Source organism: Epinephelus moara, chromosome 24, assembly GCF_006386435.1.
Source record: "Epinephelus moara isolate mb chromosome 24, YSFRI_EMoa_1.0, whole genome shotgun sequence".
Lineage (NCBI taxonomy): Eukaryota > Metazoa > Chordata > Actinopteri > Perciformes > Serranidae > Epinephelus > Epinephelus moara.
In genome coordinates this window covers 12,366,609-12,383,645 of record NC_065529.1, presented here as the reverse complement: position 1 = coordinate 12,383,645, position 17,037 = coordinate 12,366,609, and the positions used below count along the sequence as shown (strand labels likewise).

At 42.9% G+C, this 17,037-nt stretch overlaps 1 protein-coding gene across 1 annotated transcript in view; it reads right to left on the bottom strand.

Moving 5' to 3' along the window:
* The window catches only part of ptprb (protein tyrosine phosphatase receptor type b), a 48,538-nt gene that overhangs the window by 22,011 nt on the left and 9,490 nt on the right, over positions 1-17,037 (bottom strand). The window contains exons 3-23 of the mRNA XM_050037847.1: positions 16,399-16,518; positions 15,072-15,212; positions 14,722-14,982; positions 14,379-14,645; positions 14,100-14,216; positions 13,629-13,775; positions 13,004-13,121; positions 12,149-12,294; positions 7,722-7,988; positions 7,452-7,510; positions 6,015-6,219; positions 5,828-5,925; positions 5,277-5,442; positions 5,069-5,199; positions 3,447-3,594; positions 3,096-3,365; positions 2,561-2,730; positions 2,063-2,213; positions 1,821-1,921; positions 1,373-1,538; positions 1,007-1,288 (exon numbers count right to left, since the gene is read on the bottom strand). Coding sequence (XP_049893804.1) covers positions 1,007-1,288; positions 1,373-1,538; positions 1,821-1,921; positions 2,063-2,213; positions 2,561-2,730; positions 3,096-3,365; positions 3,447-3,594; positions 5,069-5,199; positions 5,277-5,442; positions 5,828-5,925; positions 6,015-6,219; positions 7,452-7,510; positions 7,722-7,988; positions 12,149-12,294; positions 13,004-13,121; positions 13,629-13,775; positions 14,100-14,216; positions 14,379-14,645; positions 14,722-14,982; positions 15,072-15,212; positions 16,399-16,518 — 3,531 coding nt within the window. The remainder of the gene's footprint in view (positions 1-1,006; positions 1,289-1,372; positions 1,539-1,820; positions 1,922-2,062; positions 2,214-2,560; positions 2,731-3,095; positions 3,366-3,446; positions 3,595-5,068; positions 5,200-5,276; positions 5,443-5,827; positions 5,926-6,014; positions 6,220-7,451; positions 7,511-7,721; positions 7,989-12,148; positions 12,295-13,003; positions 13,122-13,628; positions 13,776-14,099; positions 14,217-14,378; positions 14,646-14,721; positions 14,983-15,071; positions 15,213-16,398; positions 16,519-17,037) is intronic.

The window sequence follows — 17,037 nt, the reverse complement described above, 5'->3', positions numbered from 1 at the left end:
ATCACTACGGACGAGCAGTATGGAGATATTTTGTGGTTTCAATTATGTGTTTTTGGACGTTTGAATCTGGGGCGCCGTCAGCCTCCATTAGGTGGAGTTGTGTTGCTACCTCCTCTCCCCTTGGATCTCTGCAAGTGATGTGAGGACTCTAAAACTTCACCTGAGCCTCCCTCGGCATATGGGTGAGTAGATAATGGCTGAATTTTCATTTTTGGGTGCACTATCCCTTTAAGCCAGTGTAGAGCTACAGCCGACCTCTGCAGCCAAGGAGGGCTCACCTTCGGTGGGGTGTATTTCCTGGAGCTTCAGGTCATAGTAGGTGTTTCAGAACGCAGGTTTGAGGACGTGTTTTTTGCAGTGAAGAGTTTTAATACCAAAACCTGCAGCAGCAGAGTTCATGTCATCTTTCCGACAAAATCAAAGTAATGGGAATATTTCTCGCCGCTAAGGTAAAAAGTGTTTCCATCTTTCAAACTAGCTTGCTGCTTTGTAACGAGCATGTGCAGCACTTAATTATTAGTAATTAGTTACACTACTCATTACAGGACAAAGTGGTATCAACACTGAGGCCCAACGCTGGTCTCCGGCGAAGGTTATCGCTGGCACGAAGGCATAAAAATAATGTATATGCAAATTAAAATAGTTGTAATTTGACTCAGAAGAATCTGCTCTTTCGTTCTGAATTAACGAGATAATAATGTCGTTAAATCAGAAGATACAGAGCAGATTTGTTTGAGCATTATGCATTCGTCCTATCCAACCACATTGTTTTATAATACATATATTAGTGTTGCATTGTCTTTGTATTAATACTACAGCCATTAAATGATTATCGCTATCGTCTGTACAGAGAGTCGGGTTAGCTTAGCTTAGCATAAAGACTGGCAGCAAAGGGAAACTGTTAGCTATTTGCCCAAACTTCAGAACTACACCTGCCAACACCAACACGTATTAACGTCTTTCTATAAAAATCAACATCTGTAAATTTCAGACTGTCTCCACCTACTTGTCCTGACGTTCCTCTGGATTGGCTGGCTCCTGACAGAGGGCCCGCCCCTGGCCCCGCCCCCGCTGACAGTCGCCACAGTGAAGTTGTACTGTCGCCCCGGGAACATGCCGCCCAGGATGCGGCTGGTCAGGTGCGTCTGTGTGACTGACAGGCGGTCCGGAGGGCTCCACTGCACACTGAAGCTGTCGTAGTCCCCAGAGACGGGACCGGACCACGTCAGCTCTATCGTGTCATTGGTCGGGCCTTGTTTGACGGACAGGTGGGTGGGCAGCTCCGGAGCTGAAACGAAGAATGGAAACAATATTAACTCAGAGTATAAATACGACTCTTCACTCTGTGTTTGTGTGTTTCTATTTGAGTTACCGGTGCGTCCGAAGGCTGAGATGTTATTGGTCAGTTCCCCGCTGTGTGTGATGACCTCAGCACGATACAGCCTACCAGGGGTGAGCCCGGAGAACACGTGACTCGTGTGTTCTGGCCCAAGTGTTTGAGTTCCCAGAGTGGCTCCAGAGGCATCGTACAAAACCACCTGAAACCAGACAGAGTGAACAGGATTTATGTTATTTATATCAGGCTTTGTCATTCATTCATTAATTTTCCATAACCGCATAGACACATAGAGACAGACAACCATTCACACTCACATTCACACCTACGGACAATTTAGAGTCACCAGTTAACCTGCATGTCTTTGGACTGTGGGTGGAAGCTGGAGCACCTGGAGGAAACCCACGCTGACACAGGGAGAACATGCAAACTCTCATGCCAACTTTAACTTGCTTAATCACAATAAAATGAACGAATGATGAACCTGATAGCTGCTCCAGCTGCCCTTTCCGTGCTGCCAGCTGACCGTCACTCTGTCCGTCCGTCCTGAACTCTGAACCTGAAGAGACGACACTGAGGAAGGGACTGCAGAGCAGAACAGAGAGAAAACATTAAGGACGAGAATGATAAATAAAAAAGGACAGAATCCAAAGATCATGTAACCATCAGTACTTACAATATCATAACTAATAATACTCATAACATGATAGTAATGAATGCACTGACCCGTTCTGGCGAGCACTGAGGAGTCGCTGCTCATGCCTCTGCTCCAGCTCACCACCTGCAGTCTGTACAGACTTCCTGCTCGCAGGCCGGTGAACACACAGCTGTCTGCAGCTGGACCCACTTTCTGCAGGTCCAGCGGCTCGCCCACCGCCTACAACACACACACAGCACATCACATCATTATATTATATGTATAAAACACATAAACTTGTGATAAACTGAAGGTCAGAGTGTTCCTGTATGTGTTGGGAAAATTCTCCACCTTCTTAAGCTAAATAAAACCCTCTGGGATCAGCTGGAAAAGTTGTCACAAAGCTGAAAACAGGCTGTTTCTCTGACTTTAGAGATACATGGTTCTCACAGGACGGGCACGCTACAAACATATAATGATCTTTTAGACCATGATGCATCGCTGTAGATTAAACTACCCAACAGGATATAAAGAAGATAAATTTTAACATAAGCAAAAGATGAAACTGATGAAATATTATAACCCACCTGGTGATGCTCCTTCCTGCTTTCTGCAGCATCCTGATTGGTTGTCGCCTCGCTGACGCTGTAGAGCGACAGGTCGTAGATGTCGACGTGGCCGTCAGAGGGACGCCAGGTGAAGGAGAGAGAGGAGGTGTTGGCCGAGGTGACGGTCAGATTACTGACTGCAGCCGGACCTGAAACACAGACAGAGAAGAGAATGTAACAATTTATTGTTTGCTTCTGCATCTCAGAGTTCAGAAGTTTTGAGATGAAATAAAAACTGTCATCATCAGTAGTCACACTGAGGAGAACAAAATCCAAAAAATAAACAGCTGTTATTTAGTCTTTTAGGTTAGATGGCCAAGGCGAAATGTTTCACTTCCAGTTCGCAACTGGAACCTGTTCATGGAAACGCACCTATTTCTTTTTTGCAGTATTTCAAAAGTTCACGAAACACGACTACGTAGCCCCAAAATTTCCTCCTGATAGTTGTGTATTTAAGAAAAATCTGAGTCACATGTGACAATTGTTTGTGCTGTATTGTAACGTAGTGACTTACGAGTTTGTCCCTCCGCTGTAGCCTCCAGTGACGGGACTCCGCCGCTGAGCGTCGCCACCTTCACTCTGTACCACTTCCCTGATGTCAGACCCTCCAGGCGCTCACTCCGACTCTCCACAGAGACCGACCTATTGGCCACAACAACGCCGGCCTCGTCCAATAACTGCAGGCTGTAGCCGTCGTACACGCCCACCGGCCTCTCCCAGCTGACGGTCAGACTGTGGGTGGTGTGGTCGTTGTCGGCCTGCAGGGCGGTGACTCTGGCCGGAGCTGAACACAACAGACAATTATCATCAATATTAACACAGTCTTTTCTTAAATGTAAATGAATCAAATCGGTCAGTGTCGTACCAGTTCTGCCGGTGGCTCTGTTGCTATTGGTTAGCTTCCCACTCAGTGATTGGATGGTGATGGTGTAGGCGTTGCCTGGGATCAGATCAAGGAAGTCCAGGGAGGTAACATGTTTTGGGACGGGACGAGTCTCTATGATGACGCCATCCTTGAGACAGGAAGTGACAACAGCATATACATAAACACATCATCTATTAATTCATCCATCGTCTGTTCCTCTATCCATTATAAATAAATTCCTCCGTCATCAAACATCTATCCATTCATTGTCTTCATTCATCTTTTTCTACTTCAAGCTCCTGTGGTGTTCCACAGGGATCCATTTCAGGCCCAATTTATTTCATTTTTTTTAGACACCGTTCTTCCACAGGGGGCAATTTTTCAAAAACATTTCTTATTGTAGATACACAGACGACACGCAGCTGTATTTTCCTCTTAAAGATGGGTAAGTCATATGATCTGTAATCATCTCTTACACCTCCAGGATGTTAAATGTTGTGAAACGACAGTTATTTTTTGTAATGTAATATCTCATTTCTGCACCCAGGAGTACCACAAGGGAAACAAAGGAATGTACTGCCGTGGATGGGGGCAGCAGCAAAAGATATTTTACACACCTAAAAATATCAGTGTCAGTTTAAGTATATGCTATATTTAAAACATTTTCACTCTCCCTGTCCACAGCAGTGCATTGCCGAACAACATCTATTATAGGTAATACAGCGACTATGGATAAGTACCTTACACGACCCCACTTCAAAAGATCCAAATTAATCCCTTAAAACAAGATTTAAAGTAGTGAGAGGTGGGTAAAAGTAAACTGTCCACAGTGTGCGAGCAGAAATGAGATGTCACATTACAGGAGATAACTGCCATTTCACATTTAACATCCTGGAGACAAAAGAGATGATTAGAAATCATGTGATTCACCGGGCTTTATGAGGAAATTAAAGCTGTGTGTCGTCTGCGTATCTATGATAAGAAAAAGAAACCACCTCCTGTGGAAGGACACTGTATTAAAAAATTCAATAAATTGGGCCTAAAATGGATCCCTGTGGAACACCACCAGAGCTTGAAGGATTAAAGGATCAAACCAATGATAGACAAGGGACTACTTTATTCTGCAAGGCAAAATTACAGTTCTTCTCATTGGAGCTTTAACAAGAGCATAGATGGGCAACTGAAGCTGTTAATGGCTTCTCCGTCTAAAAGGGTAATAAGATGAAAATATTCTAAATATAGCATAAACTTAAACTACTTTTGATTCTTTTAAGTGGCTAAAATTCATCTTGCTGCTGCCCCCGTCCACAGCAGCACACTGCTTAGCTTTCATGGCAGTACTCCTGTCTGCTTCTCCAAACTGGGGGTGTATCAGCTGCTCTCTACTAAAGGTAATACACTTATACAACCCCATTTCATAACATACAAACTATTCCTTTGAGACTCCTGCACTTACTTACCTTGATTTAATCTAAAATGTCTCTGTAAAGCACATTAGTCAACATTTCTTGATGCTTTAAAAATAAGTTGACTTTATACATCCATCTGATGTTTTTGCTCTGTTCACATAAATACTGGTTTCATTCTCACAATCTGAACCTGGCATGTGCAACCAAACTCACCGTGGTGGATAAGGACACGATATACATGTCCATGTCTCCGTCTCCAGGTGTCCAGGAGACCAGCAGTCCATTAGCAGAGTCCGTCAGGCCGGGTCGAGGAACCATGTGAAGGTTCCCGACTGCACTGGGAACTGGAGAGGAGAGAGTCGCTTCAGAAAAACTGGACTCAGTGTTGATCTTAAAAATAAAGTTGTCTCAATCGTCTCACCTGTCCGTCCCTCGATGAACTGCGGTCTCTGGTACGGCCCGCTGAACGTCGACACCACGATCTTATAAAGACGCCCAGGGGTCAGAGAGGTCAGCTGGTGGTGTCGCACCTCGCTCCCTAACGTGACCGGCGGGAAAACACGAGTGTCATTGAAGAGCAGAGTCACCTGGGAGGCAGAAAAGATCGTTACCGCCTGCTGGTGCAGAGTGTATCAGTAAAAGTCACATCTATAGTGATGACAACATAAAGCAAAATGTAGAAAATAGAAATGAGCCAGATGGACATTTATTTATGTAAAATAAATATAGGATTTTGTGAACTTGATTAAATGTGCTCTGATCAATATTTTCTATGTTAAGAACAGATTAAAACAGATCTCTGAAGCTGTGTGGAGCTTTTGAGCCTCTTGTTTTAATTTTTGGTTCAGTAAACTCTCCACAGCAGGGGAACTGTAATGTGGTCATTTGAACCATGTGCTCATATAAAAAAATGAATAAATAAATGCAGCTTTAAGTAGTAATAAAGTAAAGTTTAAAAATACAAACACACACCTCATAGTGGTCCACATCTCCGGGGGCGGGGCTCCAGGTGACCGTCAGATCACCTGTCCCTGCATCACCGAGCGACAGATTTCCAACAGCTGCTGGAACTGAAGGGAAACAAAACTTTAACTCAGCATCATCAAAAATAAAAAATATGATTAAATGACAATATTTGTCTTCTTCATTTCAGACTCACAGGTGCGTCCGTCGGTGGAGACGCTGCTGACGTAGTCCCCGCTCCAGGTTTCCACAGTGACGGTGTAGAGTCTCCCCGGTGACAGGGAGGAGAAGACGCACTCGTTGTGTCCAGCAGAGACGCTTTTGTTCTGCAGGACGCTGTTGTTGTAACGGATCAGAACCACGTAACGGTCCAGATCTCCAGCTGCTTGACGCCAGTACACCTGGACACACATCATGATGATACATTATATACATAACTTATAAAATATGAAGAATAAGGTTTCTTATGATAAAAGGCAAAATAATGATTTAACATTTACTTGGATTTGAAGTTTCTTTCTTCTGGAAATAAACATAACACAACGAACCAAAGTACAAAAACATTTCTCTCCATTTTCTCTTTATTTAAAGTTATTTTCAGGAAACTCTCTGCAGCCCACTTTGGGTCCCAAGATTAATTTGAGCAGTCATAAGATGATTGAAGAGTAAGAAAGAATAATTTATATTTCCATTTCATCTTTTCAGTAATTTTTCTCTTGTAAAATATTGAAACTTTAAGCTCTTAAGTCCTCTAACAAAACTTTAAAAAGAAATCTGAGGAAAAAAATTAACATTAAAGTGATAATCTTGAGGATTTTTAAATGTAAATGAATATCTGTTAAGTTACTATCTATCACTGGATGAGGTGACACAGTGGTGATGGAGCTTGAGGCCCAGATAAATATTTGTAGTATTATGAAAAAGTTACTGCTGATGCTGACCGAACATTTCCTGCTGCTTCAGTTTCACATTAAAAGTCTTTAACTGGCGAAGCATGCATTCAGTTTGATCATAAAGGGGTCACAGAAATCGCAGTTTGTTTTTCAGTAGGTTCAGCACTTACTGCTATCATTAAAAATGCAGCTACAAAACAAGACAACAGCTATTTTCAGCATTTGTTTACAGCCAGTCAGTTTGAAATGTTACAGTAGGAACAATCAGGAACAGCCACCACGAGCTGTGAGATGAAGAGACCTCCAACTCAGCGAGTCAACGAGCTCCTCCAGTGTGCAGCGTAAAATCAAATCATGGTAAAGTCTATTATTGTCTGACTTCTTCATGAAAGCAACTAGAGTTTGTTGCTGCTCCCAAAACTCTGTGACTTGTAGTGTTAATAAACCACTTTGCTGCTCCCTCCAGTAACTACAGGTGTCACCAAATCAACTGGGACTGAAATCTTTCAGGTTTCCACTTTAAATAAGATGCTTTAAAACCTGTGAAAAGAGTTAACAAGCACAAATGTGTCTGTTTTGAGGGCTCACATGCAAAAAGGTTTTCTAATACTGCTTAATAGTAAAGGTGAAATCTCTCTCTCTCTCTCTCTCTCTCTCTCTATATATATATATATATAGATATAGATATAGATATAGATGTATGTGAATAAAGTGAGTTATGACACTTCTGACAAACACACCTTGAGGAAGTCGTCTCTTGCAGAGTGGACAGCTGTTGGGTTTTGCACCGTTGCAGGTTCTGCAGGAGAGATGGCACAACAAAATACCAACATGCAGGTTTTATGACATCACTCTACACAGAGTATGGTTTTAAATTATTTCGCTGTGACCTTGGTATGGAAAATATTACTGTACATAAAACACATATTCACAAATAAAGAAAATACACATGAAATAAAAAGTGGACTGAAATATAAATAAAGACAAATACACATAAATGTCAAACATACGTGTTCGTGCTTTAACCGTGGTGGTGTTCTCCAGGCTGCCGCTCCTCGTCACTATGACAACAGAGTACAGACGCCCGGCGACCAGCGAGCTGAAGGAGCACTCAGGTGGCGAGGAGCGGGACACAGCCCGTGTGTGGACGGTCTGGCTCCCATCCTGAAGACGGACCAGGTACCTGTCCACCACACCAACTGCCGGGTGCCACGACACCTGCAGAGCATCCGACCTGCCGCCGTTAGCAACAGTGACCTCTGACACCAACGCCGGGGCTGAAAGACGAAGACGAGATCAGTTATAAAGGAGGAATTAAAATTAAAATTTTCTCACCAAGTATCACTAATAATCTGTCAAACTTTAATTCAATTCACTTCAATTAAACTTTATTTTTCCCAAAGGAAATTCTTGTGCCAGAGGACACTTCAAACTACAGTAACACTGAGTACACAATGACCTGTGGGTCCAGTTTTAGAAACAACAGAGTTTTAAATATCTGGAAAATATTCAAAAATACACATAAGAAGTGTTTTCAAGGGGCAGAAGCAAAACCAGTGCCTCACAGTATAACAGTAGGACTAAGAGATGTACAAGAGTCAATAAAAATGAACTAAAATGGTGGAAAAGCAGAGTGTCCTTTGGTTCAGCCCTCCTCCGTACAGAAGGGGGAGGAGTTACAGTTTGATGGCCACAGGTCGGTGGAATAGTTCAACATGTGGGGGAATTCGCTCTTTTACCAAGGAGGTCTGTGTTTTAAGTTTGGAGCTGGAGCTGTTTTTACATTTCTGTTTGTGTCACTAATGTGTTACTCTGAGATTCTCAGAGGTGCTGGTGTCGACCATAGACTGTATAAAATAATGGACGTAGCTGCTCTGATGTCACCGATCGGTTTGTGAGCTCTCATTTTAAAGCCTCAGGTTTAGTATTTCATCACCACCATCTTGGTTTTTTGGAGCCAGAAGTGAACATATTTGGCCACGAGGTTGGAGCTGTGGAGGAGCGAGGGGTGGACCTGACACATTAGCCCCTTTTACACTGCCAGATTTTCAGTGAATGTTGGGCCGTTTTGCCGGCAAGCTGCGAGCGTTTAGACACACAGAGCCGGATTGGCGAGTTGATCCGAGGTGCCCAATTTTCCGCCTCGTAGGGTAGACATATTGGCCCTTTTTAGACAGGAATTGTGCAAATTTGCAGGAAAGCCCAGTCAGTCTTTTTTCAGCATTGGCAGTATAAAAACAAAATCGGGGAGTGCAGCAAAATGCCGTCTGCCTACTTTTGTTTATACAGAATGTGCCTTTTTCGGGGCAATGGGGGGCGTGAGCAAGTAACAAAACGTGTAGCTCAGCGTGTGACGTAAACAGTGACGTGGGAGGGAAGCCGCGGCTGGTCAGTCCTTCGGCGATTCTCTCATAAGTCGGCCCGTTCTTCACCGTCCCCGTCATCTGGCGGTTAATGGCCTCTTCGTTTGCGAGGACAAGGAGGGCGTGCAATTCCTTGTCTCCCCAGTTGCTCATCTTCACAGTGTCTGTCAGGTTTGTGTTTCCCTCTTGCTGCTACCTGCTTGCTTATTATTATTATTATTATTTCTGCTGTAAAGTTTCAACATGGAGGTCTTTGGAGACTGACTCGCTCCTGAGTCAGCCTCAAGTGGCCATTAGAGGAACTGCAGTTTTTGGCACTCCAGCGTTGGCGTCACTTTTCAGCCCCTGATGTCGCTGCTCGGCGTGGACGGAGCGAGGTGAGCTGTTTCCTTTGTCTCCACTCTGTATGCTGAGATAAACTGACCTCGTCCTGACATCAGACTGACGTCCATCTGAAGACGAGGAGGACTTTCTGAATGTTCCCACTTGGTGGCGCCAGTCATCTGACCAGTGCGTCTGTAGTTCTTTGTATCGACCAATAGGAGGTCATCTGAGGGGGCTGGGGGCGGGGTGCGTTTTTGTTTTCGCCAACCTGCATGCTGATTGGCTGGCAGGTGAACCCACACACAAACAGTCTGTCCTGAAAATAACTGGGCCATTATGTGGGAACACAATAGGTGCTTTGAGCAGGAATGTGTGTGTGTGTGTGTGTGTGTGTGTGTGTGTGTGTGTGTGCAGGAAGTCTTTGAGCACTGGGAGTGTCTTTGTGTGTGTGGAACATTTCAAACCCTCTTTCTGGTATTTTGGCCATTGTTCTAAAAACTCTCTGATGTTATCACATAATACACTTTTACTGACACACACACACACACACACACACACACACACACACACACACATTAGGTTAACGTGTGTTATAAATATTTAAAGGTCCAGAGTAGTTGACCTCTGGACCTTTAAATATTTGTATATCTGATGTCGTTCTTTATAAAGGTTCAGATAAAACAGATTTGTCTCCATCTGTGAAGTTTTATTTTTGTGATCTTTTTTTTTTATACTGATGATGATGATGATGATGATGATACTAAAAGTGGGAAAAGGTGTGTGTAGAGATGAATTTCCCATGATGCAGTAGTGAAAGATCACAGTGTAATAAAGATGATGTATAGCAGGAGGTTGTTAAATCAACGTCTTGATGCTTTTTTTTTTTTTTTGCAGAAATCACCTGCTGTATCAGAACAAAGGAGCATTTAACATGTGACTATGTTCAAAAAAGAGAAATGCTTTATTGTCTTTTACAGTTTTAAGTTATTTTCCATAATTATAAAGGTAAATAATTTCTGAGACAGTTACGAAAACATCTGTGGCCCGTCTCTGATCTTACAGTAAAGGGCAGTATCAGAGAGTTGTAGTGTGACTGTTGGCTAACGCTCCTGTTGGTTGTTTGGTGAAGAGGGTCAGAGAGTTTTTCCTGTTAACAGCAGCTGAATGTGTCTGAGGGGGAATATTGTTTCGACACAATGAGAGTCTGACCGACCGCCAGTCAAACAGTCTTATATAACTCATCACATTTTTATGGTCTCTCAGGTGCTAACAAAAGTCACTGCTCTGGTTGCGTGAGAAAACAAACTTCCACTTGTTTCACTTTTGTTAGTGATTTTTTTTTCTCCTGCTGTAAATCTCACGCTGACACACAGAGCAATGCTGTTTGAATCTTTCCATTGACACCACGACATGTGGAGCAACGAAAGAGTGAAGATCTAACTGGAAATATAAAGTTTGTTTAATTTTTCAGACATTTTCTATAAATAACTGTCAGTATTTTAACACTATGAAGAATAAAGGACCATAGACGAAGTCAAGTCTTAAAGGGATAGTGCACCCAAAAATGTAAATTCAGCCATTATCTACTCACCCATATGCCGAGGGAGGCTCAGGTGAAGTTTTAGAGTCCTCACATCACTTGCAGAGATCCAAGGGGAGAGGAGGTAGCAACACAACTCCACCTAATGGAGGCTGACGGCGCCCCAGATTCAAACGTCCAAAAACACATAATTGAAACCACAAAATATCTCCATACTGCTCGTCCGTAGTGATCCAAGTGTCCTGAAGCCCCGACATAAAAAGTTGTTTGGAAAAACCTCATTTGAACTCTGTTTTTAGCCTCATTGTAGCCTGTAGCTCTGACTGCCTCTCTGGGCACCACGCTCATGTGTGTGCGCTTGCGTGAGACCGTGAGACATGGGCACCGCCTTCATGTGACGTTTTTCCAAACAACTTTTTATGTCGGGGCTTCAGGACACTTGGATCACTACGGACGAGCAGTATGGAGATATTTTGTGGTTTCAATTATGTGTTTTTGGACGTTTGAATCTGGGGCGCCGTCAGCCTCCATTAGGTGGAGTTGTGTTGCTACCTCCTCTCCCCTTGGATCTCTGCAAGTGTTGTGAGGACATTTTTGGGTGCACTATCCCTTTAATTCATAGAAATACTGAAAGCTTTTTATTATCTATTGGCCTTAAAGTACTTAAATTTAAAGCTGGAATAGGCAGTTTTATTTTGGCATCATTGGGCAAAACCCCATAATAAACTTTGATGATGTTATAATTCAAGTGTTTAGAGAGAAAACTAGACTTCTGATCCTCCTCTGCCTTTGTCTTTTATTCAGCTTTGTAAAGCACTTTGTAACTGTGCTTTGAAAGGTGCCATATAAATAATTTTAGTTATTATATATGGACACTAAAGTTTCCATCAATAATTAATAAACATTTATTTGGGGTTAAAATGAGCATTTCTTTGCAGGAAAAAAGGAAACATCAGATGAAATTATTAATAAATTTAAGACCCATAAAAAAATAACTTTACCTTAAAAAACCTGACTATTCATAGAGAGATAATAATTAAAATACTGGTAACAATGACAATAATAGTAGTTGAATAAATTTAGTGTATTGATCTGTACGTGTTGTTAAGTTTAGATTCAACCAGTGAAGAATCATAAAACTCCTCCAGTTCTTCTCCAGTGTATTTATTAATAACATAACTGTTATTAACTGCACCACGTGTTTACTCACCTGTTCGTCCGTCCAGACTGATGTTCTTGGACTGCAGCCCCCCGCTGACGGTGGCGGCCTGCAGCCTGTAGAGGGAGCCGGGGATCAAACCAGCCAGCAGCAGAGAAGAAGAGCCGACTGGAACGCTGTGGTTCTGAACCACCACACTGAGAGAAGAAAAGAGATGGATGAGTGTCCACACTGAGGAGAATCTTTCACTGTAGACAGATCTGCTCTCACAGCTGTCAAAATATGAGACCTATCAAAATAATAGTCCTCATAGTGTGGTTCAACCACTGGTTCACTACGTTTTTTAGCATCTGACCCAGTTTCAGACGTCTGTCTTACTCCTGGGGGGGCGGCAGCAGCTCACTCCATAGGGACCTGGGTTAGGAACCTGAGGGTCACTGGTTCGAGTACCCATAGTATGGAGCACAGACTGGTAGCTGGAGAGGTGCCACTTCACCTCTGGGGCACCACCAAGTGCCACAAGTGCTCGGGAACAGTCTGATATCTCTCCACATGCTCCATGTATGGGTCCTGTTTGTGTGAGTGTGTATTTCCGGGCTGTGTGTCTGTGACAACACATTCTTCTTCTTCATTTCAATAACTGAGGCCCAAAGAGGTCTCAAATGTTTCACAATAAAAGCACAGATCTGAGAAGAGTCCAGAACAATAAAAACAACAACTTGTTCCTTGAACTCTCCATATTTATTTTAAATAATCAAACACTTTGTTGAAAACCACTGACGTTAAACTTCTGGACATGAAGTTAAAAGAACGAACAAAGATGGAGGTCAACAGCTGTTAAAAATATGTAACGACAGTAAAAACATCGCAGATCCCGACTCACTGAGCCTCTGGTTAGAAACACACCTGTCCTGCAGCAGAGTCAGTGTGAACGAGTCCACGTCTCCTGGTGGTTTTTCCCATGATGCCTGGAGGCTGTTGACCCCAGAGCCTCTCAGAGTGATGACACGCAACGCCATGGGGACTGCAACACACACACAATTCAATTCAACTGTATTATTATAATATTGTTACTAATTTAAAAACAGTGTACCTTCACCACATCGAAAAGCTGTTTTCTCCATTAAAACAAAAAGGCATTAAATTCTTGTTTATTGTAGATGTTCATTCATATATTTTTCCCTTTTTTAGACCTAAAATTTTATATATTTAATGTCAAAACAAAACAATGTACCTGCCCTTAAAAACTCCATAACGTGTAACTTCACATTTTAAAACGTAAACTGCACAGTAAATACAATCTGTGTCCTCAGAGTGCAAATACCTGCTTGTTAACATGTAAGTAAGGTGTATTACTGAACATTTACAAGAGTTTATTTTAAAACAACTCCTCTCCTGCTCAGTTGAAACCGTTTACAATAAATTAAAGTCCCTGAAGTCATTAAAGTTTGAAAAATAAGCGCCCTGATGATGTATTTCTACCTCTAAGATATACTTCTGGACTTTAAGATACAGACACATAAGAACACACCTGTCCTCCCCTCCACTGACACGGAGGTGTTCAGTTTCCCGCTCCTGGTCGTCACGGTGATGGTGTACTGTCTCCCAGGTGTGAGCACATTGAACGTGCACTCCCTCATGTTTGGCTCCACCTCTCTGGTATCCACAGTGATGTTACCTGCAAGATAAATACAAGATATCATCGAGTGTTTCTGTATTTCTGTGGTAACATTTTTATTTTCTGTCTTATATTTCTGTGATAGTATTAGTGTTTTCTTTCATATTTTTATTCTTATTTTCACATTTATATTTTCTTTATATTTTATATTTTCTGTCGTGTATTTCTGCAGTAACATAAATGTTTTCCATTAAATATTTTTGTAGCAACATAAACATATTTTCTGTCATATATTTTTTTTGTATTTTCTTCCCATATGTTATCGGAGAGTGACAGACGCCGAAATGATTCAGTTAATCTATGAAATCTCAAATGACTGATTACCGTGGCGAATGGTCAGGAAGTAGTTGTCACGTGACCCAGAGGGGGCGTGGCTCCACATGGCGCTGAGTGAGGTCTCGTCCGCGTGTCGTATGTGGAGGTCCAAGACTGAAGCCGGAACTGCAGAGACAGGAAGTACTTTAGCTCAGGTGAGGTCAGGTTCAAGTGTCTCTCTGGTGGAGAATATTTTTTATCGTATGTTTCTGCACTTATAAAATATATATTTGTATATCGTTATATCATGAATATATTTTCTGTTGTACACTCCTGCAGTGTTCTGACCTGTTCGTCCGTCACAGCTGCTCTCTGCCGTCAGTCCTCCACTCTCCACTCTCAGCACAGCTCTGTACAGTCTCCCAGGCGTTAGTCCCGTCCCAGGGAAGCTGAAGTTCACTGCCTCTCGCTCCAGAGTGGTGCTGACTAACTGCTGGGAGCCATCAAACAGGAACAGTGTGTAGCTCTCCAAGTGGCCAGTGGGGGGCGTCCAAGACAGTAGGAGGCCACCGGAGGAGGCGGGCGACAAGGACAGGAGGGACGCCGCCGCTGGAGCTGGAGACACGACAAAGACAGAATGAAGAAAAGAAACAACGAAAGAGAAAAAGAGAGGAAGAGGACAACACCTCACCTGTCCTGACAGTCATTTCTGATTGGCTCGTCAGTTTGCCGCTCATAGACGTCACCGCGACCTGATAGGCTGAGCCAGGAGTCAGCTGATCAATGGTGACCTCCGTGGCGTCCGGGGGAAGCATCGTCTCCCCGTGGCTCGTGCCATTGGTCAACACAGTGGCGATGAGCACGTCCAGGTCGCCTTCAGGCTGTTGCCATGACAACAACACGCTTGTGCTGTCGTTGTGGTCGACGGTGAGGTTAGAAACAGCAGCGGGAGCTAGGAGGAGATTTAGAAATAAGATTTACTTCCTGCAGTATTTCCTTTACTTCCGTCCTGTCTCCTCCTTCTTCTTCTTCTCTCCGTACCTGTCTGAGCCTCCGTCGTCTGGCTGTTCTGCAGCCCACCGGCCTCCGTAACCATGGTTACGTTGTAAAGTCGTCCAGGCGTCAGGTCAAGGAGTGTGTGCTGCGTCGCCGTGCTCTCTAACGTCTCGTTCCTCAGCAGACCTGCAGACACAGGTCAAAGGTCACACGACTGTACTCATACATTTTATTTTACATTTTATTTTGGAGTTTCATATTTGGTGAATGTCGTCCTTCAGCACAGGAAGTGCTCAAACTTTTTATCAAAGTAAAAGTATAGAAATATAGGCAGTGAACGTGTGAGTGAGGAACAGTTGAGTTTGGTTTTTTAGGTGATTTTGAAAAGGATTGAAAAGGAAAATAAGTAAAGCATTTCAAAACATGGGACATTACAGAGGCACAGGGTGAAAGAAAGACAGAAAAAAGTTAAAATAAGAGAAAATAAAGAAAAAGAAATTAAAAAAAAATACTGTAAAGTAAACAGAAATATACCCCCGAAGTTTAGGAAAAGAAATACTCTAAAAACATTAATCAAGACACCAGAACTATAAACTCTACTGAACAGAACCACTTCAGTAAATGTTGTATCTTTGCACCTCTCGTCGTCACTCTCACCTGCACAAACTGAACTGAACTGAAGGAGGAAACACGACAGCAGTCAGATAAGCGTCTGCTGCTCAAACACTAAAGTTTCCACTTTCAATATATTATCGTGCAAAAACAAAATAAAGATAAACATAGTTAAAGTACTTCCTGGTTTTAAAGAGTATTAAGAGCTCGACACATTTGTTTTCTGCACGATTCCAAAATAAATTAAACCTCTAAATCGACTTTTATGAGTCTTTGTGTGTTAATTTTGTAGTGTGAAGGTTTTTCCTTTTGATTAGAACTTTATCGTCCTCCACACACTGTTACTGTAAATAAGACACTGTGATGTCTCGTTAGCGCCCCGATGAGGTTGCAATGTTCATAACAACCAGACATGATAAAGATTTGGATCAAACAACATCCTGACAACATCAAGATGTCAACAGAAACACCAGGATTACTCCTCTGAGGTTTATGAATATCTGCAGCAGGTTTTTGTGTAAATGATAACTTGCACACTTCAGGTTGAAGTTTGGGGTTTAGCGTCGAAAACTGTGTTTAGCAACCCCTTTTTTTTTTTAGATCATTTCTTGTATAATTTGCCTGTTTTATTAGTGTTTATTAGTGCATTCTGTATAAGTGTCAGATCATGTTACAAGGTTTTCGGGATGAGTCTTTAACGTGACAGCTCCTCATGATGTCCGGTTATAAACCAGCTGTGGTAAAAACATGGAGGACGTACCTGTCTGGTCCCACAGCTGCAGCCTGAAGCGCTGCGTCCTGCCCGGGCCGGCCTGCCAAGAGAGACCAAGGCTGCTACATGTCCTGGAGGTCACTGTCAGGTCGCTCACCGCTGACGGCCCTGATGATACAACACAAAACACAAACACACACAGTCAGACAATAAGCCTTAAACTCCATCACTCATGCAGCCTGTGTGAGACCAGGAAACACTTTTCTACCTTCATCATCATTAACAGACACTTACAGTTTGTCTGAAGGACAGTGATGGAGTGCAAATCTGTAGGCCTATTTACAGTGATTAAAATGAGCGCCACCTTTACCTGCTGTAAAATCAAAGTGATGAACACATTAATAAGTAATAATAAAACCTTTGTTTTGTTCCTACTTATTTAAATGGAGCACACTTCAGTTCCTTCACCACTTCATCACAAATATTAGAATCACCACCTCACAGCTGTACACCTCCACGCACCAGTCCACCCTGTGGTTGTATGACTCCGCCCACCAGTCCACCCTGTGGCTGTATGACTCCGCCCACCAGTCCACCCTGTGGTTGTATGACTCCGCCCACCAGTCCAGTGTCTCTGACAGTCTCCATCCATGTCAGTGAAAACATGGATGCTTCACACACAGAAGA